General features: G+C 44.0%; 1 protein-coding gene across 7 annotated transcripts in view; it reads right to left on the reverse strand.

The window, feature by feature from the left end:
* Nucleotides 1–6081: 6081 nt before the first annotated feature.
* The window catches only part of KCNT1 (potassium sodium-activated channel subfamily T member 1), a 343981-nt gene continuing 328797 nt past the window's right edge, over nucleotides 6082–21265 (reverse strand). For all 7 annotated transcript variants that reach the window (XM_056540054.1, XM_056540052.1, XM_056540058.1 and 4 more), the window contains 2 exons: nucleotides 10619–10703; nucleotides 6082–7509 (listed from right to left, as the gene is read on the reverse strand). In XM_056540054.1, coding sequence (XP_056396029.1) covers nucleotides 7386–7509; nucleotides 10619–10703 — 209 coding nt within the window. In that variant the 3' untranslated portion in view covers nucleotides 6082–7385. The remainder of the gene's footprint in view (nucleotides 7510–10618; nucleotides 10704–21265) is intronic.

Genomic DNA, 21265 nt, shown 5'->3' on the forward strand with positions numbered 1-21265 from the left:
GTCGGACCCCCTGAAATCAGACACTTATCTCCTGGATAAGGGATACATTTTTTAAACTGGACAACTCCTTTAATTTTCTAATCTTGTTAGACCTCTGCTGTTCCTTGTTGTTCCTCCTGGAACTGTGTGCATTAAAGGAGTAGTCCAGTGCGAAAAACGTATCCCCTATCCTAACGATAGGGGATAAGTTTCAGATTGCGGGGGGTCCGACCGATCTCCTGTACGGGGCCCCAGCAGCCCGCGGGATAGGGGATACGTTTTTTAGCACTGGACTACTCCTTTAAATTGGGGATATCGTTCCTCTTTTCAAAGGGGTGTGCGCCAAAGTACTCAGGTACGCAGGGATTGGACAGTGTCAGACTATATAAAGACTAGAGATGAGCGAACTTACAGTAAATTCGATTCGTCACGAACTTCTCAGCTCGGCGTTTGCTGACTTTTCCTGCATAAATTAGTTCAGCTTTCCGGTGCTCCGGTGGGCTGGAAAAGGTGGATACAGTCCTGGGAAAGAGTCTCCTAGGACTGTATCCACCTTTTCCAGCCCACCGGAGCACCTGAAAGCTGAACTAATTTACGCAGGAAAAGTCAGCAACTGCCGAGCCGAGAAGTTCGTGACGAATCGAATTTACTGTAAGTTCGCTCATCTCTAATCCCTCCCTGCTTCCAGCTTGTGATGTAAACAAGGCTCCAATACTAGTTACTGTGTCAGACTGGCGGGCGTCCGAAAAATCGCATATGCGAATTTTCGCACATATTGATCCCTCCCCTTCTTTTAGCTCTTTTATCACACGATATTGCACATGGACATTTTATGGTGAATGCGCAAAAAAAGGCAGCGAATATTGCAAATATGCGAATTTTGCGGATATATTACGAATATTATCGTCCATATATTCGCGAAATATTGTGAATTCGAATATGGCCTATGCCGCTCAACACTACTGGCCACCCCCAGGGTATTCCAAGGCCGGCTGGCGGTGCTAGTCTGAACCCAGCCTTAGTCTATGTTCACACAGGGGAATTTGCAATTGGAATTCCACCGAAAAATTTGGCTCTAAAATTCTGCAAATTTTAGTGCACATTATCTTCAGTGGGGATTCCGCTGTCCCATTCCGAAAAATTATAAGACTTGTCTTAAAAATTTTGCAGAATCAGAGCCCCCTATTAAAGCTAAAGAAGATCTGCAGCGTAAGACACTTATCCCCTATGCGCAGAATAGGATAAGTGTCCGAACGCAGCGATCTCCTGTACTGGACCCCAGCAGGAGACATGTTGGCCGCGGCTGACACCCCCCCCCCCCCCCTCCATGTATCTTTATGGGAGATGCCGCATTTGTGCAGCTCCCATAGGGGGGTCGACCTCAGTAAGGTCAACGACACGTATTAGCCACACACAGGCCGGGTCCTTGTACAGGTGATCACGGTGGTCCCAGCAGTCGGACCCCCGCGATCAGACACTTATCCCCGATAAGCGTCTAACACTGCAGTGCTCCTTTAATGATATTGTGAATTCCAGCTGAATCTGTGTTTTGAAAGAACAGGAATTCCGAATAACTAGAAAAATCTGCCGTCTGCTTCTCTTTGTGGAAATTGCGGCATGTGAACAGAGCCTTATACTTCTTCCTCCTGGACCCACTGGATATTTCCCCCTATTGTTGCTTCACAGGTATAGTCCGAAAAGCTCATTGTTACAGATGACGGTAACTTTATCATGAGTGTGATATGTTAAAGACTAGCGGCTTCTAAAGAGGATCTCATTAGTGTAAATTAATAATTGCGTTATTTTTTTATTTTTTTCTTCAAAGTACAAAATTTTGTTTTTATCAAAATGTTTCCTACGGATAAGAGGGGAGATTTATCAAAACTTGTTTAGAGAAAAAGTTGCTGAGTTGCCCATAGCAACCAATCAGATCGCTAATTTCATTTCTGAAAAGGCCTGTGGAAAATGAAAGAAGCGATCTGATTGGTTGCTATGGGCAACTCGGCAACTCTTCCTCTGGACGGGTTTTGATCAATCTCCCCCAAGGCGTCTGATATGAAAGAGGAAAAGTGCGGTCATGGACCCAGGTTTAGGGTCATAGAATGTTAAGAGTTAAATAATATAATTCTGAAAACAATGATATGATACAGTTTTATCACATAACTCTGCTGCTATACAGGGGATTCGTACTAGAGATGAGCAAACTTATAGTAAATTCAATTCGTCACGAACTTCTCTGCTCGGCAGTTGATGACTTATCCTGCATAAATTAGTTCAGCTTTCCGGTGCTCCGGTGGGCTGGAAAAGGTGGATACAGTCCTAGGAAAGAGTCTCCTAGGACTGTATCCACCTTTTCCAGCCCACGGGAGCACCTGAAAGCTGAACTAATTTATGCAGGAAAAGTCATCAACTGCCGAGCCGAGAAGTTCGTGACGAATCGAATTTACTGTAAGTTCGCTCATCTCTAATTCGTACCCCCAACCTTGTAAACATATAGGGGGAGATTCATCAAGACCTGTGTAAGGGAAACGTTAACCAGTTGCCCATAGCAACCAATCAGATGGCTTCTTTCACAGGCCCTTTTCAAACTGAAAGTAGCGACCTGATTGGTTGCTATTGGCAACTGGTCAACCTTTCCTTTACACAGGTTTTGATAAATCTCCCCGTAATATCAGATTAATATAAAGTGTCCCTGTTATTTCAACCATTTTTATGAAGCGTTAGGCGGCATTCACACCACGTTTTTGCAATACAGTTCCCGTATACGTTTTGCAATACAGTTCCTGTATTGAAAACCGTACGCATTGGCTCTCCATTGAAAACCGTATACCAAACGATGCATCCAGTTGCATCCGTTTTGCGTCTTGTACGGTTTTGTCCGTTTTTTTATCCCGTACCCAAAACCGTAGCCTACCACGGTTTTTGGTCCGGGAGAAAAACCGTATTGAAACTGTATATTTTATTTTTTTTTTTTGAACATGGGAGTCAATGGGAACCGTACGGAACTGTATGTGCGTATGGTTCCATCCGGTATGCACCATACAGTTTTTGACTGTGCACACCGAAAGTTTTTTTTCTTGGAATTTCAATCAAACAAGTGAAACTTTATTTATAATGGAGTGAAAAGTTAAAAAACGGATGCAACCGGACATCATTTTTCAAACCATATACGGGTTAAAATTTGTACACACGTTTTGATACAGTTTAGTCCGGTTTTGAGGAATATGTTTTTCATCAAAAACCTGATACGTGAACTGTATTGCAAAAACGTGGTGTGAACCCGACCTTAGAGAGACATGTAAAAAGTTTTAAAATCCACAATGTTCATTAGAATGACAGGGACCCATAGAGCCCATAGACTTATAATATACACCCCATAGACCAGTGTTCTCCAAAGCGTGGGCCTCCAGCTGTTGCAAAACTGCAACTCCCAGCATGCCCGGACAGCCATCGGCTGTCCGGGCATGCTGGGAGTTGTAGTTTTGCAACAGCTGGAGGTCCAGTTTGGAAACCTAAGCTATAGATATATTATAGGGATGTCCTGTGAAACAAGACGTAGATCACTTCACTTCTCCCCACTCATTCTAGTGGGGGACAAAGCACCAAGACCCCAATTGATGAAGACTTTCACATGTCTCCCTTTTTTTTTTTTAAACTGATAGGGACTCTAAAAATGTTCAATAGCGGTGGGGGTCAGGGTTTCAGGGTATAAGGCACTGGGTAACAAAACCAAAGCTCATTTCTTCCAAAAACAGCGCCACACCTATCCTCAGGTTGTGTCGGGTATTACAACTTGGCTCCATTTACTTCAATGGAACTGAGCTGCAATGCCACACACAACCTGAGGACAGGGGTGGTGCTGTTTTTTTTTAAAGAAATCTAATTCCGCATAGCCCCCTTTTTAACCTCGGATCTAAAGATAAGGGTTTCACCTTCGAAAACTTAAAAAAAAAATTAAAAAAAAAATCCTAAAGCATCTAAAATTAAAAAAAGAAAGGCATCTCTTAAAATAGTCTTAATTAAAAATTATATTTCTTATAAAGCTCCTATGCAGATCAATGTGTCTCTACAAATGTGTCCTAAATGGACCCTGTGCAGCCATAATTCCCTGCATTCGTGTCCTCCTTGTTTCTGAATGTATATTAAGGGGTTATTTAAAGATTCCAACTCCATAGGTGATAGGGATCTGATTGGACCCCACTGATCACATGGGTCGGAGGATCCTTGTCTACCCTTTGGTTTAGTATGCACACTGCTTCACAATTCGGACTGATAGTTGAGCGCCGTATTGGCTTCTCTCTATCTTCAGCTGTCCGATAGTGAATTAATGGAGCTGCAGCGTACATGTTCAACCTCTGCGCCATTCATTGGGTAGACAAATGACCCCCATCTATGTGACCGGTGGGGGTCCACCTATCCTGGTGAAGATTGATGAGCTGTAATCTTGGGGTAGATAGAAGAGAGTGTGACTTAGGAATCAGACTACACTAGGTTTATCTGTTACCATGGATACACATAGATCTGCAATGGAGCTGTAGACGTGAAACGTGTATTCATTTTTCTTTTTTTTTCATTATCAATATTTGCAAATCTGCTTTAATTTTTCTTCTTAGGTGCATTGAAGCAATAGAAATTGTACAAAGCCTTTATTAATTTTTTTCCATCCATCACATGCTTGACTATTCAAGAGGTTGTCCGGCAAAAATAACAACCTGTATATGGTGTCAAAAAGTATAATAAAGAATCTAACTTATATAATGTTATAAGCCATAGTGTACAGATTTATCAGCTGAGCTGTCTGGCTTGTAGCTGTGACGTCATGTCACACGCTTTAAATGCAGTCTACTCTCCCCTCCCTACTTGTCTGCTCAGGAAAAGACCATTGATGTGAAAAGGGGAGCTCATATTACTGCTCATTACTGCCTTTTCCAGATAAGACAGAAGTGAGTCTGTTCGGACAAAAACTACTGTGACTGAGAAAGGCTTCCTGCTATGTAAAAATTTTAGGATCAGTAAAATGAGCTCCTCCTTTTCACATCAATGGTCTTGTCCTGAGCAGACAGGAAGGAACAACCACAGTCAGACAGCTCAGCTGATATAGCAGATCTGTCTACTATGGCTAATAACAATATATTAGTAAGTTGCTTTATTAGACTTTTTGACACCATACACAGGTTGTTTCTTTCACTGGACAACCCCTTTAACACTGGTAAGATTCTACACAAATAGGAAATTGAATGCATTTGTTTTTTTATCATTTTTCAAGCGCCTGGACACCATGCTAAGTATATGATGTGTACATGATACCTCCCCATACAAATATAGAAAGATAGAAGAATGGGGCATAGACACAGTCACGTCCCCTTTACACTATGTTCACTACTACTCACCATTCTCCACTTTGTTTACCTGAATTCTGTGCTTTTAAGACATGGTAAAATTGTACATGATCAAGAACAAAAAAATAGTTTAAAATGCGTGTAATACTGTAAATATTGGCACATATCGATATGTTGCTCCAAATGTTTGGCTGGAATAAGGCACATAGCACCATAGTGAAAGGGGCAGAACACAGTAAACCGTGCAAAAGTCTCATATGCAACATTAATTGGTAAGAAAAGGGACTATTTATATAGTGGGTGTGGCTATCCAGAAAGAGGGTGGGGTCTATTCAAATGAGTTAGCATTTATTATTATATTACCCATAGTAACTCATTTTTATATACATCTTTCTCTCATTGTTAAAGGGGTACTCTGCCCCTAGACATCTTATCCCCTATCGAAAGGATAGGGGATAAGATGTCAGATCGAGGGGGTCCCGCCGCTGGGAACCCCCGGGATCTCGGCTGCAGCACCCACCTGTTGCAGTTTCCGGCAGCGCTGTCACGCCCCCTCCCATAGACTTGCATTGAGGGGCGGGCGTGACATCACACGGGGGCGGAGTCATGACATCACGATCTCCCGTCACCGTGGTCAGGAGCTGAAGCCTCCAGCGTTTCTGGAAGCCGCAACAGGTGGGTGCTGCAGCCGAGATCCCGGGGGTCCCCAGCGGCGGGACCCCCGTGATCTGACATCTTATCCCCTATCCTTTGGATAGGGGATAAGATGTCTAGGGGCTGAGTACCCCTTTAAGTAGGCAATGGACTGACCCAGGGATTTATTCTGATGCCAGATTTGTAGTCAGGAAGGAAATTTTGTCCCTAAAATGAGCTGAACTGGATGGAAATTACGATTCCAGTGTACGCCACACCGTGCATGCAGCGGAATCCAATCGGAAAAGCATTGTCTTTATGAAGACGGTGCAATTCAGAGGGTCCCAGCGGCAGCATGTTCCTGAATCAGTTCTGGCCCTAGCGCTGGCATGTTCCTGCGGGAGCCCACTATTTGTGGCATGTCTGCCTGTGTTTTCCAGGTGGGCATTCCGGGAAATTTCCACCTAAGGTTGCATTTACATCTTGCATTACGATTCCGGCAGCCGGATACGGTGGAAGAATTTCAGAACCATGTCATGCTGGATCCATATCATGCCCCATTGCTTTCAGTGAGCCAACCGAAGTCAGCTAGTGTCTCTGGTCGGCTTATTTTTCGACTGCGCAGCAGACCACAGTATATTTCAGCGACTGGTCATTCATTTATATTAACCATTGCAGGAAGTTCCCTGGTGGACAGTGCTGGCAGAAATAATCAAATCATTTACCGCAGATACAGTCTCAAAGCAAGCCAACCAGAGACACTACCTGACTGGGGGTGGCTCATTGAAATCAATGGGTACGGTGCGGACCTGGCCGGAATATGGCAAGAGGCAGTCTTGACATTCTCTCACCGTTTCCTGCTAACGGATGTAAACGCACCCTAACGCTGTACACTGTTACTGCTCTTTATACCCCAGTCTCCTATAGAAAGGCGAACATGAGACGTTGGTATATCTTAAAAACAAAATCTGATTTCAAAAAGTTTTTTTCTTGTTTTGTTCAACTAAGACTATACTATGAATATGGTTCAGGAACATATGGGGGTCCCCGTGACCCCCTTTTGTGATTTGGAGTTGTCTAGTGCAATCAATAGAGAATAGATTGGGAAATTGGGTTCAGAAATTTTTTTTTTGCTAAAGTTTTCGAAATAAAAAAAAATTCTGTAATCTTGCTGTAGTATGGGATTGGTACAGACCCTGAACCCGATGGCCGAACGTTACTGATATGGTACAAAAAAAAGTTTTTGTTTTGTCATGAAAGGTTCCCGTGAATCACGTGACGAAGCTGCGCCAGATGTCTAGGGAAAGGTGGTCCGTATCTGTCGCTGGCAGTGAAGACCATGGGGAATCCTCTAAGTCTTTGATAAAGTCCGGCTCACATGACTCATGGCCTACAATATGGCAGAGAGTTCTTGTCCATGAGTCAGGCTTGTTCTCATAGCTGCGTCTCGTCTCTTGTCTCTGGATTTCCTGTTTGTTCTGTCTTGTAACTATTGAAGCTTTTTTGGCTTTGGGAGTCATTGGCCACGTGAGCTAAAGGGTCCGATCGGATGAGATATCTGAAGCGGGAAATCACAAGACGTTATTCATACAGATACCAAGGCCCGGACAAGAGGAAACTGCCCAAAAGATCATCTACGACAGTGGTCTCCAAACTGTGGAGCTCCAGCTGTTGCCAAATGACAACTTCCAGCATGCCCGGACAGCCAACGGCTGTCCGGGCATGCTGGAAGTTGTCGTTTGGCTAACGCTGGAGGCCCACAGTTTGAAGACCACTGAACTGCACTGTATAAAATTCAGGAAATAGGGTGCAGGATTAAACTTCCCCCACTTGTTTCTGGCTGACCCCATTCCTACCTTGCACCTGATCCTCTAGTTCCTTTTATACACTCCTGTATGCTTTCTGCCATCACTGCCTACCAGGGAACTTCCTGCACTGGCTATTAAAGGGGTACTCCCTTTTTTTTTTGTTAAATCAACTGGTGCCAGAAAGTTAAACAGATTTGTAAATGACTTCTGACATCTCTGTCCATTTTAAGAACTGGCCAGAGTAGGAGAAAATCCCCATAGCAAACATATGCTGCTCTGGACAGTTGCTAAAATGGACAGAGGTGTCGGCAGAGAGCACTGTGCTCGTGATGTCAGCAGAGAGCTCTGTGTTCCAAAAAAGAAAATAATTTCCTCTGTAGTATTCAGCAGCTAATGAGTACTGGAAGGATTAAGATTTTTTAATAGAAGTAATTTACAAATCTGTTTAACTTTCTGGCACCAGTTGATTTAAAAAAATAAAAAATAAAAAATTTCCACTGGTGTACCCCATTAATATGTTAAAAAGGCTTTATGATCTTTGAACGTCTGAACCCCCTAGGACCTCAAAAGATCTGCAGTGCTGAGTCAGCTATGTGCCTCCCCCTTCTCTGTTCTTCCTCTACACAAGGATCTATCGTAAGCCCCACGCACTTGAAAAACAGTGAAGGGTACACAACGATAACAATACAGAAAGCGCTCCAGCTCCAGCATTCGTAAAACTCTAAAACTTTTTTTCAAGATTTTGTAAAAACGCATCACTGTTAGAGCCGGCGGGTTTCGGACAGTGAACGGTCCTTCATCATGACCGGGTAGAGGTTTCCAAATTACTGTGGGAATCCACATATAAGAGCAACCATGGCCCTCTGGTCTGTGCGGCTAAATGTGGCCAAAAGAGGGCAAATCCCTCAAAAAGGGCAAGATCCTCTGACACTTTTATGGGCACAGATGTGGCAGGAGGCTCCTCCTCATGCTGAGGGATTTTCCTGCTTATTCATTTGTGCACACCAGAAGGTTATGGATGCTCCTATATGTGAATGCCCACAGTATTTGTCCCTTTGGGCAAGTTTCTACCCAGCCATGATTAAGGACAGTTAGGTGTCCAAAACACGTCAGGTCTATCAGTGATGTTTCTTTAAAGGATCTATAATAAAATTTAAGAATCTTCCGTATCTTGGAGCTTAAAGTCTTTCTGTCTTTGTGTTCACATGTTCCTAATCTACAGGAAGCAACAGTGATTTGGCGACAGTGCCGGACTTTTTTTGTTGGACAGAGCAATCAATTTGTGCTGCCGCCCCTTTAATCTTAGGATCGGCACAGATCTGAGTTCGAACCCCTTTAATAAAATTTAAGAATCTTCCGAATCTTGGAGCTTGAAATCTTTCTGTATTTGTGTTCTAGATTCCCTTGTATCCAAGGGTATCTTCATGTGCTCCTAATTTAAAGGAAGCAACAGTGATTTGGCGACAGTGCCGGACTTTTTTTGTTGGACGCAGAAATAAATCTGTGCTGCTGCCTCTTTGATCTCAAGATATGTTGGGATCTCAGAGGTCAGACCCCTAACAGTATGTCAGTTTTATGGCCTAAGAATGAGTCTAAGCCAGTGTTTCCCAACCAGGGTGTCTCCAACTACAACTTCCAGCAGGCCTTAGTATACTAGTCATTGGATACGATCCCTAATGGAAGTCGCACCTGATATCCCTGTAATTCAGTGTTTCCCAACCAGGGTGCCTCCAGCTGTTGCAAAACTACAACTCCCAGCATGCACGGACAGCCGAAGGCTGTCCGGGCATGCTGGAAGTTGTAGTTTTGCAACAGCTGGAGGCACCCTGGTTGGTAAACACTGATCCAACCCTTAAAGGGGTACTCCGGTGGAAAACTTTTTTTTTTTTAAATCAACTGGTGCCAGAAAGACAAAACAGATTTGTAAATCACTTCTATTAAAAAATTTTTAATCCTTCCAGTACTTATTAGCTGCTGAATACTACAGAGGAAATTGTTTTCTTTCTGGAACACAGTGCTCTCTGCTGACATCACGAGCACAGTGCTCTCTGCTGACATCACGAGCACAGTGCTCTCTGCTGACATAACGAGCACAGTGCTCTCTGCTGACATCTCTGTCCATTTTAGGAACTGTCCAGAGCAGCATATGTTTGCTATGGGGATTTTCTCCTACTCTGGACAGTTCCTAAAATGGACAGAGGTGTCAGCAGAGAGCACTGTGCTCGTGATGTCAGCAGAGAGCTCTGTGTTCCAAAAAGAAATTAATTTCCTCTGTAGTATTCAGCAGCTAATAAGTACTGGAAGGATTAAGATTTTTTAATAGAAGTAATTTACAAATCTGTTTAAAGGAGTAGTCCAGTGGTGACCCAGTGGTGAACAACTTATCCCCTATCCTAAGGATAGGGGATAAGTTGCAGATCCAGGGGGGTCCGACCGATGGGGCCCCCTGCGATCTCTATGGAGCCCTGACAGCCCGCGGGAAGGGGGCGTGTCGACCTCCGCACGAAGCGGCGGCTGACACGCCCCCTCAATACAACTCTATGGCAGAGCCGAAGCACTGCCTTCGGCAATCTCCGGCTCTGTCATTGAGATGTATTGAGGGGCGTGTCGGCCGCCGCTTCGTGCGGGGGTCGACACCCGCTATCTGGCCGGAGAGCCTGGCCCCCATACAGAGAGATCGCGGGGGGGCCCAGTGCTCGGACCCCCGCGATCTCAAACTTATCCCCTATCCTTAGGATAGGGGATAAGTTTTTCACCACTGGACTACCCCTTTAACTTTCTGGCACCAGTTGATTTAACAAAAAAAGTTTTCCACCGGTGTACCCCTTTAAGGTGGTTTCTTATTTGAAGAGTACTTACACAATGTCATTGAGTTCCAGTCGTGTGTCCGGCGGGGGATTTATGAGGACGTAAGACAGCGTGTTCTGGTGATCATTCATCTCGTCTGTGGAAAGTAAAGGAAGGCTGTTATATTTACGACAAAGGTGAGAGTTCTACTTTAGTTTTTCTACATTGTAGTTGTTATTGAGTTTTCCATAACGCTCAACGAGTGATGGTGATCGCATCGGTGGAAGGTCGGTCACATGACTGCGGCAGTCCTACTATATAACAAACATAAAAACTACGAGGTCATTGATACGGTGGAATGAAAAACATTTATTCACCGAAGCCTTTTGGGGTATTGCAATGCATTTAAAATATACTGAATTTACTTGGTTTTCTGCTACTGATCTGCGAGTGGATCCGTATCATGTAAACAATCCCCTTCACGGTCATGGAAACCTCAGGGAAGAATTATGGGCCTTGACTTGGATCTTAGACCTGGACAATAATTTAAAGTTTGTAAAAAAAAACTTTTTTTTTTTTTTTTTTATAAATCAACTGGCTCCAGAAAGTTAAACAGATTTGTAAATTGCTTCTTTTAAAAAATCTTAATCCTTTCAGTACTTATGAGCTTCTGAAGTTAAGGTTGTTCTTTTCTGTCTAAGTGCTCTCTGATGACACCTGTCTCGGGAAACGCCCAGTTTAGAAGAGGTTTGCTATGGGGATTTGCTTCTAAACTGGGCGGTTCCCGAGACAGGTGTCATCAGAGAGCACTTAGACAGAAAAGAACAACTTTAACTTCAGAAGCTCATAAGTACTGAAAGGATTAAGATTTTTTAATAGAAGTAATTTACAAATCTGTTTAACTTTCTGGAGCCAGTTTATATATCATTTTATTTTTAATTTTTCCTGGATAACCCCTTTAATAAACCATTGAAGGGGTTGTTCAGGATTAGAAGAACTCTGCGTTTTTGTCTTGCAAAAAACAGCACCACTCCTGTCCACTGGTTTTGTGTGGAACTGCAAGTCCCATTCACTTCAATGGAGCTGAGCTGTAATACCAGACACAACCTATGGACAGGGGTGGTGCTGTTTTTGCAAAAAGAAGCAGTGTATTTCTAATCCTAGACAGCCACTCTGTAACTACGATTTGTTGGATACATGTATAAAACTCCTGGAATCTCCGTAGCCCGCTGCTAAAGCAAGCAGTCCGCCGAAGTCCAATAGACTGCTTGCTCTAGCAGCGGGTTACGGAGTCGCCATTTAAGTGTATCCTGTGTCTGCAACAACATTGTAGTAACACTTTTAAGTGTAGGGCCTCTACACTTGTTGCACATTTTGCTGACATCAATGGGTAGAAAAATCAGCTGCAGAAAATATGCAATGAATTCAGCTGCAGAAAATATGCAATGGAATCAGCTGCAGAAAATACGCAGCAAAATCAGCTGCAGAAAATATAGCACTTGTGGACCTCCCCTAAGGGTACGTCCACACATACAGTATCTGCTGCATATTTTCTGCTGCTGATTTTGCTACTCTTCAATGGGTAGGAATATGCGCAGCAGATATTGTATGTGTGAACGTACCCTAAGGGACTTGTGCTTCAGTAGGCACCAGCTAAGTCAGCTGGTAATAGGACTGCTTGGATATGTGCAGTCACCATAGACGACAATTCATATCCAAGCGGATTCCCCTGAAATAATGAACGTGATCATTCTTTCGGCAGAGTCCAAAATTCGGACTCATCCTGCCGTGGAAATTCAGCACCATGTGCACAGTGTAGCAGGATCTTATTGGAAACAATGGGGGGTTGCTGCATCAGAATTTTGAGCAAAATTTCTTTGCTTGGAAACTCCGTAGTATGAATGTACCCTAAGGCCGGGTTCACACTACAGAATTTCTAAGTGTCATTTTGCTTAGAAATTCACCTCGGAAATACCGGTGAAATACCGCTACACAGTGCGCACTACGGAATTTCAGAGATGGACGTTCCGCCACTGAAAGAAAGATCTGGAATGCATTGCTGTCTATGGGGACCGCAATGTACTCTGTCCTTTAGTCATCGTTGGCCGCACTTGGGATTTCAGAAATTCTGTAGTGCGAACCGAGTCTAAGGGTCTATTCACACAGCAGAATTTCCGCTTGCGGAATTCTGCCTCGAATTAAAGCCCATGGACTCAGAAGTGTGAATGGGAGTGCGGAATCCCATAGAAGTCTATGGGCTTTAATTTGAGGTGGAATTCTGCAAGCGGAAATTTTGCCGTGTGAATAGACCCTAAGGCTGAGTTCACACTGGAATTTCTGCCGGAGATCAAGCCGGCAGCACTAGGACCACGAGGACTGCATTGCTGTCCCCATAGATGTCAATGCATTTCTGAGCAGATTTCCTAAAAGATCCACCCAGAAATGCATTGCCGTCTATGGGGACGGCAATGCATTCTCCACAGTCCTAGTGCCGCCGGCTCGATCTCCGGCCGAAATTCCACAGTGTGAACCCAGCCTAAGGATCCAGTGCTAAAAGCACCTTGACAGGTCAGGGGTTAATCCTGCTGCCTTAAAACACATGTACTATAGCCGCAGTATCTTAATATAAAACAGTCAAAGAAAAGAAGGTGAAAGGATAAAAACCATCTGTAAGAAATAATGTAACAGAAAACATCCCAAAGTATACACCCGGCTTAAAAAGGGAAGAAATAAAGCGTTAGGACAGTGTTTCCCATCCAGGGTCCAGCTGTTAAAAAAACTACAAATCCCAGCATGTCCGGACAGCCTTTGGAAGACCAATGTTTGAAGGGGTATTTCAGCACCATCCACAGAATAAGGGACAAGTGTCTGATCGATGGGGGTCCCTGCTGCTCCCATAGGCAATGCATCTGACTGATGGGACCAGTCACCTATCCCCTATTAATGAGCAGGGGGGGGGGGGGGGGGCCTTGCTCATTAATCTATGTCATATCTATCTTTATATATGTCTCTAGCTATCTTCAGTCATGGCCGTAAACGTTGGCGCTAGAGATGAGAGAATTTATAGTAAATTCGATTCGTCACAAACTTCTCGGCTCGGCAGTTGATGTCTTATCCTGCATAAATTAGTTCAGCTTTCCGGTGCTCCCGTGGGCTGGAAAAGGTGGATACAGTCCTAGGAAAGAGTCTCCTAGGAATGTATCCACCTTTTCCAGCCCACGGGAGCACCTGAAAGCTGAACTAATTTATGCAGGATAAGTAATCAACTGCCGAGCCGAGAAGTTCGTGACGAATCGAATTTACTGTAAATTCGCTCATCTCTAGTTGGCGCCCCTGAAATTTTTCAAGAAAATGAAGTATTTCTCACAGAAAAGGATTGCAGTAAGGGTGGTTTCACACCACGTTTTGTACTTTCGGTGCATTTTCGGCCGTTTGCGGTTTCCCGACCGCAGGCAAAAACGTGGTCAACTGCATTTTTGCCTACGGTCGGGAAACCACATACGGCCGAAAACTGCGGTTCACTCCAGTCGGCTCATAGACATGCATTAAATACGGTTCCCCTATACGGCTGAGTGCGGGCGCCGCGATTAAGCCCCCCCCTCCTCCCAGCTGTATATGGGAACCGTAAGTACAAAACGTGGTGTGAAACCACCCTTACACATGTTTTGCTATACACATGTTTATTCCCTTTGTGTGTATTGGAACTAAACCAAAAAAGGGAGGAAAAAAAGCAAATTGGACCAAACTCCAAAAATGGACTGGACAAAATTATTGGCACCTTTCAAATTTGTGGATGAGTAAGATGGTTTCAAGCATGTGATGCTCCTTTAAACTCACCTGGGGCAAGTAACAGGTGTGGGCAATATAAAAATCACACCTGAAAGCAGATAAAAAGGAGAGGAGTTCACTTAGTATTTGCATTGTGTGTCTGTGTGTGCCACACTAAGCATGGACAACAGAAAGAGGAGAAGAGAATTGTCTGAGGACTTCAGAACCAAAATTGTGGAAAAATATCAACAATCTCAAGGTTACAAGTCCATCTCCAGAGATCTAGATTTGCCTTTGTCCAAGTGCGCAACATTATCAAGAAGTTTACAACCCATGGCACTGTAGCTAATCTCCCTGGGCGTGGACGGAAGAGAAAAATTGATGAAAGGTTTCAAATCAGGATAATCCGGATGGTGGATAAGCAGCCCCAAACAAGTTCCAAAGATATTCAAGCTGTCCTGCAGGCTCAGCGCGAACTATCCGTCGACATTTAAATGAAATTAAACGCTATGGCAGGAGACCCAGGAGGACCCCACTATGGCAGGAGACCCAGGAGGACCCCACTGCTGACACAGGGATATAAAAAAGAGACTAAATTTTGCCAAAATGAACCTGAGTAAGCCAAAACCCTTCTGGGAAAACGTCTTGTGGACAGATGAGACCAAGAGAGCTTTTTGGTAAAGCGCATCATTCTACTGTTTACCGAAAACGGAATGAGGCCTACAAAGAAAAGAGCACAGTACCTACAGTGACATATGGGGCAGGTTCAATGATGTTTTGGGTTGTTTTGCTGCCTCTGGCACTGGGGGCCTTGAATGTGTACAAGGCATCATGAAATCTGAGGATTACCAACGGATTTTGGGTCGCACTGTACAGCCCAGTGTCAGAAAGCTGGGTTTGCGTCCGAGATCTTGGGTCTTCCAGCAGGACAACGACCCCAAACATATGTCAAAAAGCCCCCAGAAATGGATGGCAACAAAGCGCTGGAGAGTTCTGAAGTGGCAGCAATGAGTCCAGATCTAAATCCCATTCAACACCTGTGGAGAGATCTTAAAATTGCTGTTGGGAAAAGGCGCCTTCCAATAAGAGACCGGGAGCAGTTTGTAAAGGAAGAGTTGTCCAACATTCCGGCTGAGAGGTGTAAGAAGCTTATTGATGGTTATAGGAAGCGACTGATTTCAGTTATTTTTTCCAAAGGGTGTGCAACCAAATATTAAGGTAAGGGTGTCAATAATTTTGTCCAGACCATTTTTGGAGTTTGGTGACATTATGTCCAATTAGCTTTTTTTCCTGTGTACAGCAGAACATGTTACTGCAATCCTTTTCTGTGAGAAATACTTCATTTTCTAGAAAAATTTTAGGGGTGCCAACATTTGCTGCCATGACTGTATCTATCTCATATCTATCTATCCATCTATCTCATATCTATCGATCTAGCTTATATCTATCTGCCGTTGGCTGTCCGAGCATGCTGGGAGTTGTACTTTTGCAACAGCTGGAGGCACCCTGGTTGGAAAACTCTGCATTAGGAGAATCTCTAGGAGCAGCAGCTTGAAGAAAGGGAAGAAAGAAGGTTACACAGAGAAGATCAATGGTGTCATTTCTCACTGTCTGATTTACACACCACATCTAGATAATGAAGCGGAACATACAGCAGAGAAATGGGGAATGTGGAAAGGGTTCAGTGACCATGAAAAATACCAGGCCGCTTACTGCAAGTCCCAACATACCCCGAGCGAGAGAGGGAGATCACTGACTGGCACAGGCTCCCCACACAGTATACACAAAGGTCAGCTAAACAGTATATACAGGGGTCAAGTCCTGAAGAAAAAAGTCTGGGAACTCACCCAAAATTTCCAGTTAAAGGGGTACTAGACATTATATATCCTATCCAAAGGATAGGGGATAAGATGTCTGATCCCGGGGGGCCCGAAGCTGGGGACCCTCACGTTCTCCCTGCTGCACCCAGCATTTGTTTAGAGCATTGAGTGCAGCACCGCAGGCTCGTGACGTCACGGTCACGGCCCCTCAATGCAAGTTTATGGGAGGGGGCGTGATGGCTGTCATGCCCCCTCCCATAGACTTGCATTGAGGGGGCATTACTATGACGCCACGAGCCTCTGCCCCGCATCACCAGTCATCCTGCACGGAGCAAAGCTCGCTCCGTGCACCGGATATCTGGGGTGCCACAGCCGAGATCGCGGGGGTCCCCAGCAGCGGGACCCCCACGATCTGACATCTTATACCCTATACTTTGGATAGGGGATATGATGTCTAGGGGCAGAGTACCCCTTTAAGGGCTGGTCCTGCAGGACTCCTGCTAATGGGAACTGCGTTCCTGCTGTGGGAAAAGTGCATGAACTCCGTTCCCATGAGTTCCTGCAGGACTTGAGCCCTGGGTGTATATAGATATTTATATGCTAATCAGACCGGCTATATCAGTGCTGTATAAGAGCTGGACTGTCAGCTGGGTGGTCCTCACCTCACAGGCCTCAACAGGGAGAGTGTTCTGGTTCACGACCTGTTGAGAGTAGTGGTGACCCCCCCCCTTGACGAGACATTGATGCAGGCTATAGACTGTGAATGCGGTGGTCACCACTGCTTCGTTGTAAAAAGGGTGTGAACCAGAGGCTCTACCATTAGTAATAGTGACCACCCGGTTGGCAGTCTAGACCAGTTTTTTCCAACCGGTGTCCCTCCAGCTGTTGAAAAACAAAGCTGTTGGGGAAACACTGGTCTAGATCAGGGGTGCAGAACCAACCGCACTAATAGCAATTAAACTGTGGGGAGCTAGAAAAAAAACAATTGCGAACATGGACGATCAGCTGATCACCGCCATGACTGCTTTGAGATAATGGAGAAGACCCTCAGGGAACCTCCGACAAGTCAGAAGATCTTTGGGTGGTCGGCGCTCCTGTCCTGGCTTGTTATATCAAGGACCAAAAGTGCAGACAAGATATAAAATAATAAATGTTTATTAGAAGCTAAACACTGGCAACGCGTTTCAAGGGTCCAGCCCTATTGTTCCTTTTGCATTCCCTCAAATATAAGGCCGCCCCCCCCCCCCCCCACCCCCCCAAAAAAAAATAAAGGTTCAATGTCGGACCTCTCTGTACATTTGCGGCGGGCGCCGACGTGCAGCACAGCCCGAGCTGCTCAGGCACCAGGACTATGGTAGCCGCCGCCTTCTCCTCGCTCTGCGGCAGTCGCGGGGGGCAGGAGGCACAGACAAACATGGGGGGGGGGGGGGGTGCAGACTCATGAACCCCACCGGATTCTCTAGACTCCCACCTAAATAATCCACTGTACCCTGTGGAGTCTTCTTTAGACCTAGCGCATCTTTGGGAGCAAAAATTTATATAAGATACTGTCTTATTTTCGGGGAGACAGGTAGTATGGTACACATACAAAGGGGGAGTAACCAATCAAATCGCTTCTTTTATTTTTCACCGGCCCATTCTAAAAATGAAAGAAGAGATCTGATTGGTTGTTATGGGCAACTGCTCCACTTTTCCTCTGTACAGGTTTCGATAAATCTCCCTCTGTGTATGTATACTATACTATATTGTGGACCTGATGAAGTGGGCTGGACCCTCGAAATGCGTTGTCCATGTTTAGCTTCTAATAAACCTTTATTATTTTTTTATCCTGTCCGCACTTACAGTCCTTGATATATCTTCTAGCCAGGAGCGCTGTTTTTCTAAAATAAAGACACCGTAACTATAGACGAGAGACGTTTGAAAATATTTTTTGCACTTTTCTATTTTTATTGGTAACTTTGAAGATGGGAGGAGTAGTAATCGGTTGTCATGTCATGTGACTGTAGGAAAGTGATGTCATTTGTTTTGGAATAGGCTATGTTCACACGACGGAATTTCCTCAATTCTGCAGAAATTATGTTCAGCAAGGCTTACTGAACAGAATTGCGGCAGAATTTCTGTGTTCTCAATACAGAATTCCGCCAAAATTTTATCCCTATGGATTTCAAAGGGATTCTGCTGCGGAAATTCCACAAAATATAAGACTGGTCTCATGCCTGCTGCGGAAATTCCACTGCCGTAATGGGTCTGCGGAATCCCATTGGAATCAATAAGCAGTTAAAGGGGTACTCCGGTGGAAAACATTATATTTTTTTTTTTAAATCAACTGGTGCCAGAAAGTTAAACAGATTTGTAAATTACTTCTATTATACAATCTTTATCCTTCCAGTACTTATTAGCTGCTATAAACTACAGAGAAAGTTCTTTACTTTTTGGATTTCTTTTTTTTTCTTTTTCTGACCACAGTGCTCTCTGCTGACACCTCTGTCTGTGTCAGGAACTGTCCAAAGCAGGAGCAAATCCCCATAGCAAACCTCTCCTGCTCTGGACAGTTCCTGACACGGACAGAGGTGTCAGCAGAGAGCACTGTGGTCAGACAGAAAAAAAAAATATCCAAAAACAAAAGAACTTTCTCTGTAATATAAAGCCGCTAATTAGTACTGGAAGGATGAAGATTTTTTTAACAGAAGTAATTAAAAAAATCTGTTTAACTTTTTGCACCAGTCGATTTAAAAAAAAAAAATATATATAAATATTCCACCAGAGTACCCCTTTAATTATGGCGGATTTCTTCAGCGGAATTTCGTGTGGAAATTCCCCCGAGTGAACATACCCATAGAGTTTAAAGAAATGCAGAAACTTTTTGTACCTTCCTCGTAATTGGTACATAGATTAATTGTTTCAAAATATTAAAACTTTAATAAATAAATAAAAAACAAGACATTTAGGCTGGTGCACATCTGCATCGGAACTCCGGCGCAGAGTCCACTCCGGTAAAAACCAAAAACTATATCTGTAGTGAAATAGCTCTGCATGATAGTTCAGTTACAGCAGTGTTTCCCAACCAGGGTGCCTCCAGCTGTTGCAAAACTACAACTCCCAGCATGCCCGGACAGCCTTCGGCTGTCCGCGCATGCTGGGAGTTGTAGTTTTGCAACAGCTGGAGGCACCCTGGTTGGGAAACACTGAGTTACAGGGATATCAGGTGCGACTTCCATTAGGGATCGTATCCAATGACTAGTATACTAAGGCTGCATTCACATCTCGTTTTTGCAATACGGTTCCCGTATCCGGTTTCAGTGTAAAAACCGTATTGCAAACCGTATACCGTTTTGCACCATTTACGTATTGCAACCGTGTACGTTTTGCACCATTTACGGTTTTATCTGTTTTTTTCCCGTACACAAAACCGTATACGTTTTTTTTTTTTTAATGGTGGTCAATGGGAACTGTAAGGAACCGTATGTGCGTACGGTTCCATCCGGTTTGCACAATACGGTTTTGCAGTTTGCACATACGCAGTGCATGCCGGAAGTTCTTCCCACAAATAGAACAAGAAGAACTTTATTTAATTAAGGACAAACATAAAACTGTATCCGTTTTTTTTTTTTTAAGTATTAAACCGTATGCAACTGGACATTCGTTTTCAAACTGTATACGGTTTAAAACTGTACAGAGGTATATACGGTTGTACATGGTTCGGTCCGGTTTTGGAGACATACATTTTTTTTTTTTTTACAAAAAACCTGATACGGGAACCGTATTGCAAAAACGAGATGTGAATGGAGCCAAAACCAGATTTCCTACTTCCAGCTAATAAAAATATGGAGCCGCAGCCTCAGTGACCCCTGTGGATGGAAGAGAATGCAGGGAAACAGACGTCATCGTACAGGTATTCCACCGCTGTTTCACACTCCGGGGTAATGTTTTACATTGCAGTAAGTGTGACCACATGAGACGTGCCTGTTAGTATGGAATGAATGGCAGATATTCAGTCACAAACCTATTAGTACTGCATGGGTTAAAGATATAAAGGATATAGCTGGTTAGTATGGAGTGAGATGCAGGAAGTCACTCAGTGCGTGGTTGCAGATGGAATGAGTTGGTGGATGGTTGGGGAAGACCTGTCACAATGAGATGGTTAGTTGGGGGTTGATGGTTAGTATGGTTTGCAGGTTTCGGGGTAAGGCCTGTTGGTCATTGCAGCCAGTTCTGCTCCATGGAAGAAGCTTTTTTTTTTTTTTCTTTAGTGAATTCATGCAGTGAGTCAAAGCCTTATCGATCCCACGCCGTATATTGCCAAGTAGTAGAAGTGTTTGGCGGGTCATCTTCTCGTATGAGGAGAAGACTTGCAAGGTATTTGTTGGGCGAACCAACGTGTGCCATGATCAACACCAATAATGGAGGTGTTTTTACAGAATTTTTGGCAGTACAGAATTGTTGGCAATATACACAGTTACTGTGGGAGCTTCCATGAAACAATGTTTGGGGCTTCTTTGTTTTGGATAAGTGAGCACATCAATGGTGGAAAATACCAACTTTTGGACAGCTCTCGGCCCCACAGACTTTTTGTGTCATCCTCCGCCTCCTGTTCTAGCCATAACAAAGTATATCAGTTTTTCCTAGAATATTCCTTTAAAGGATATCAATGCCTTTTGGTAAAATTATTTTTGGGCTAAAATTTTTTTCTTTTTTTTACTCAGGTATTACAAAATTTTATAACAATTTGGTTTCTGCAGCTTCTATCACTGTACATAGCAAGTTAGGGAATCCCATCTTATCCTGAGTCCTTATCTGACGGCTCTTCATCCTCTCCTGAGTCACAACACTCTATTGACATACATAATGGGGGGCACACTGGTAGTGCTATTAATTATGGGGGGGCATGCTGGTAGTCTCATTAATAATGGGGGAACATGGTAAGACTAAAATAATGGGGGCACACAGGTGATACTATTAATAATAGGGGCACATTGGTGGAACTATTAATAATGGGGGTCACATAGGTAGCACTATTTATAATGTGGGCATACCAAAATAACACCCAAGAATAATGGGGGCACACAGATAGTATTATTAATAATAGTGGCACACCCAAGTAATAATGGAGGACACACTGGTGACACTATTA

The sequence above is a fragment of the Hyla sarda genome, chromosome 9 (assembly GCF_029499605.1).
Source record: "Hyla sarda isolate aHylSar1 chromosome 9, aHylSar1.hap1, whole genome shotgun sequence".
Taxonomy (NCBI): domain Eukaryota; kingdom Metazoa; phylum Chordata; class Amphibia; order Anura; family Hylidae; genus Hyla; species Hyla sarda.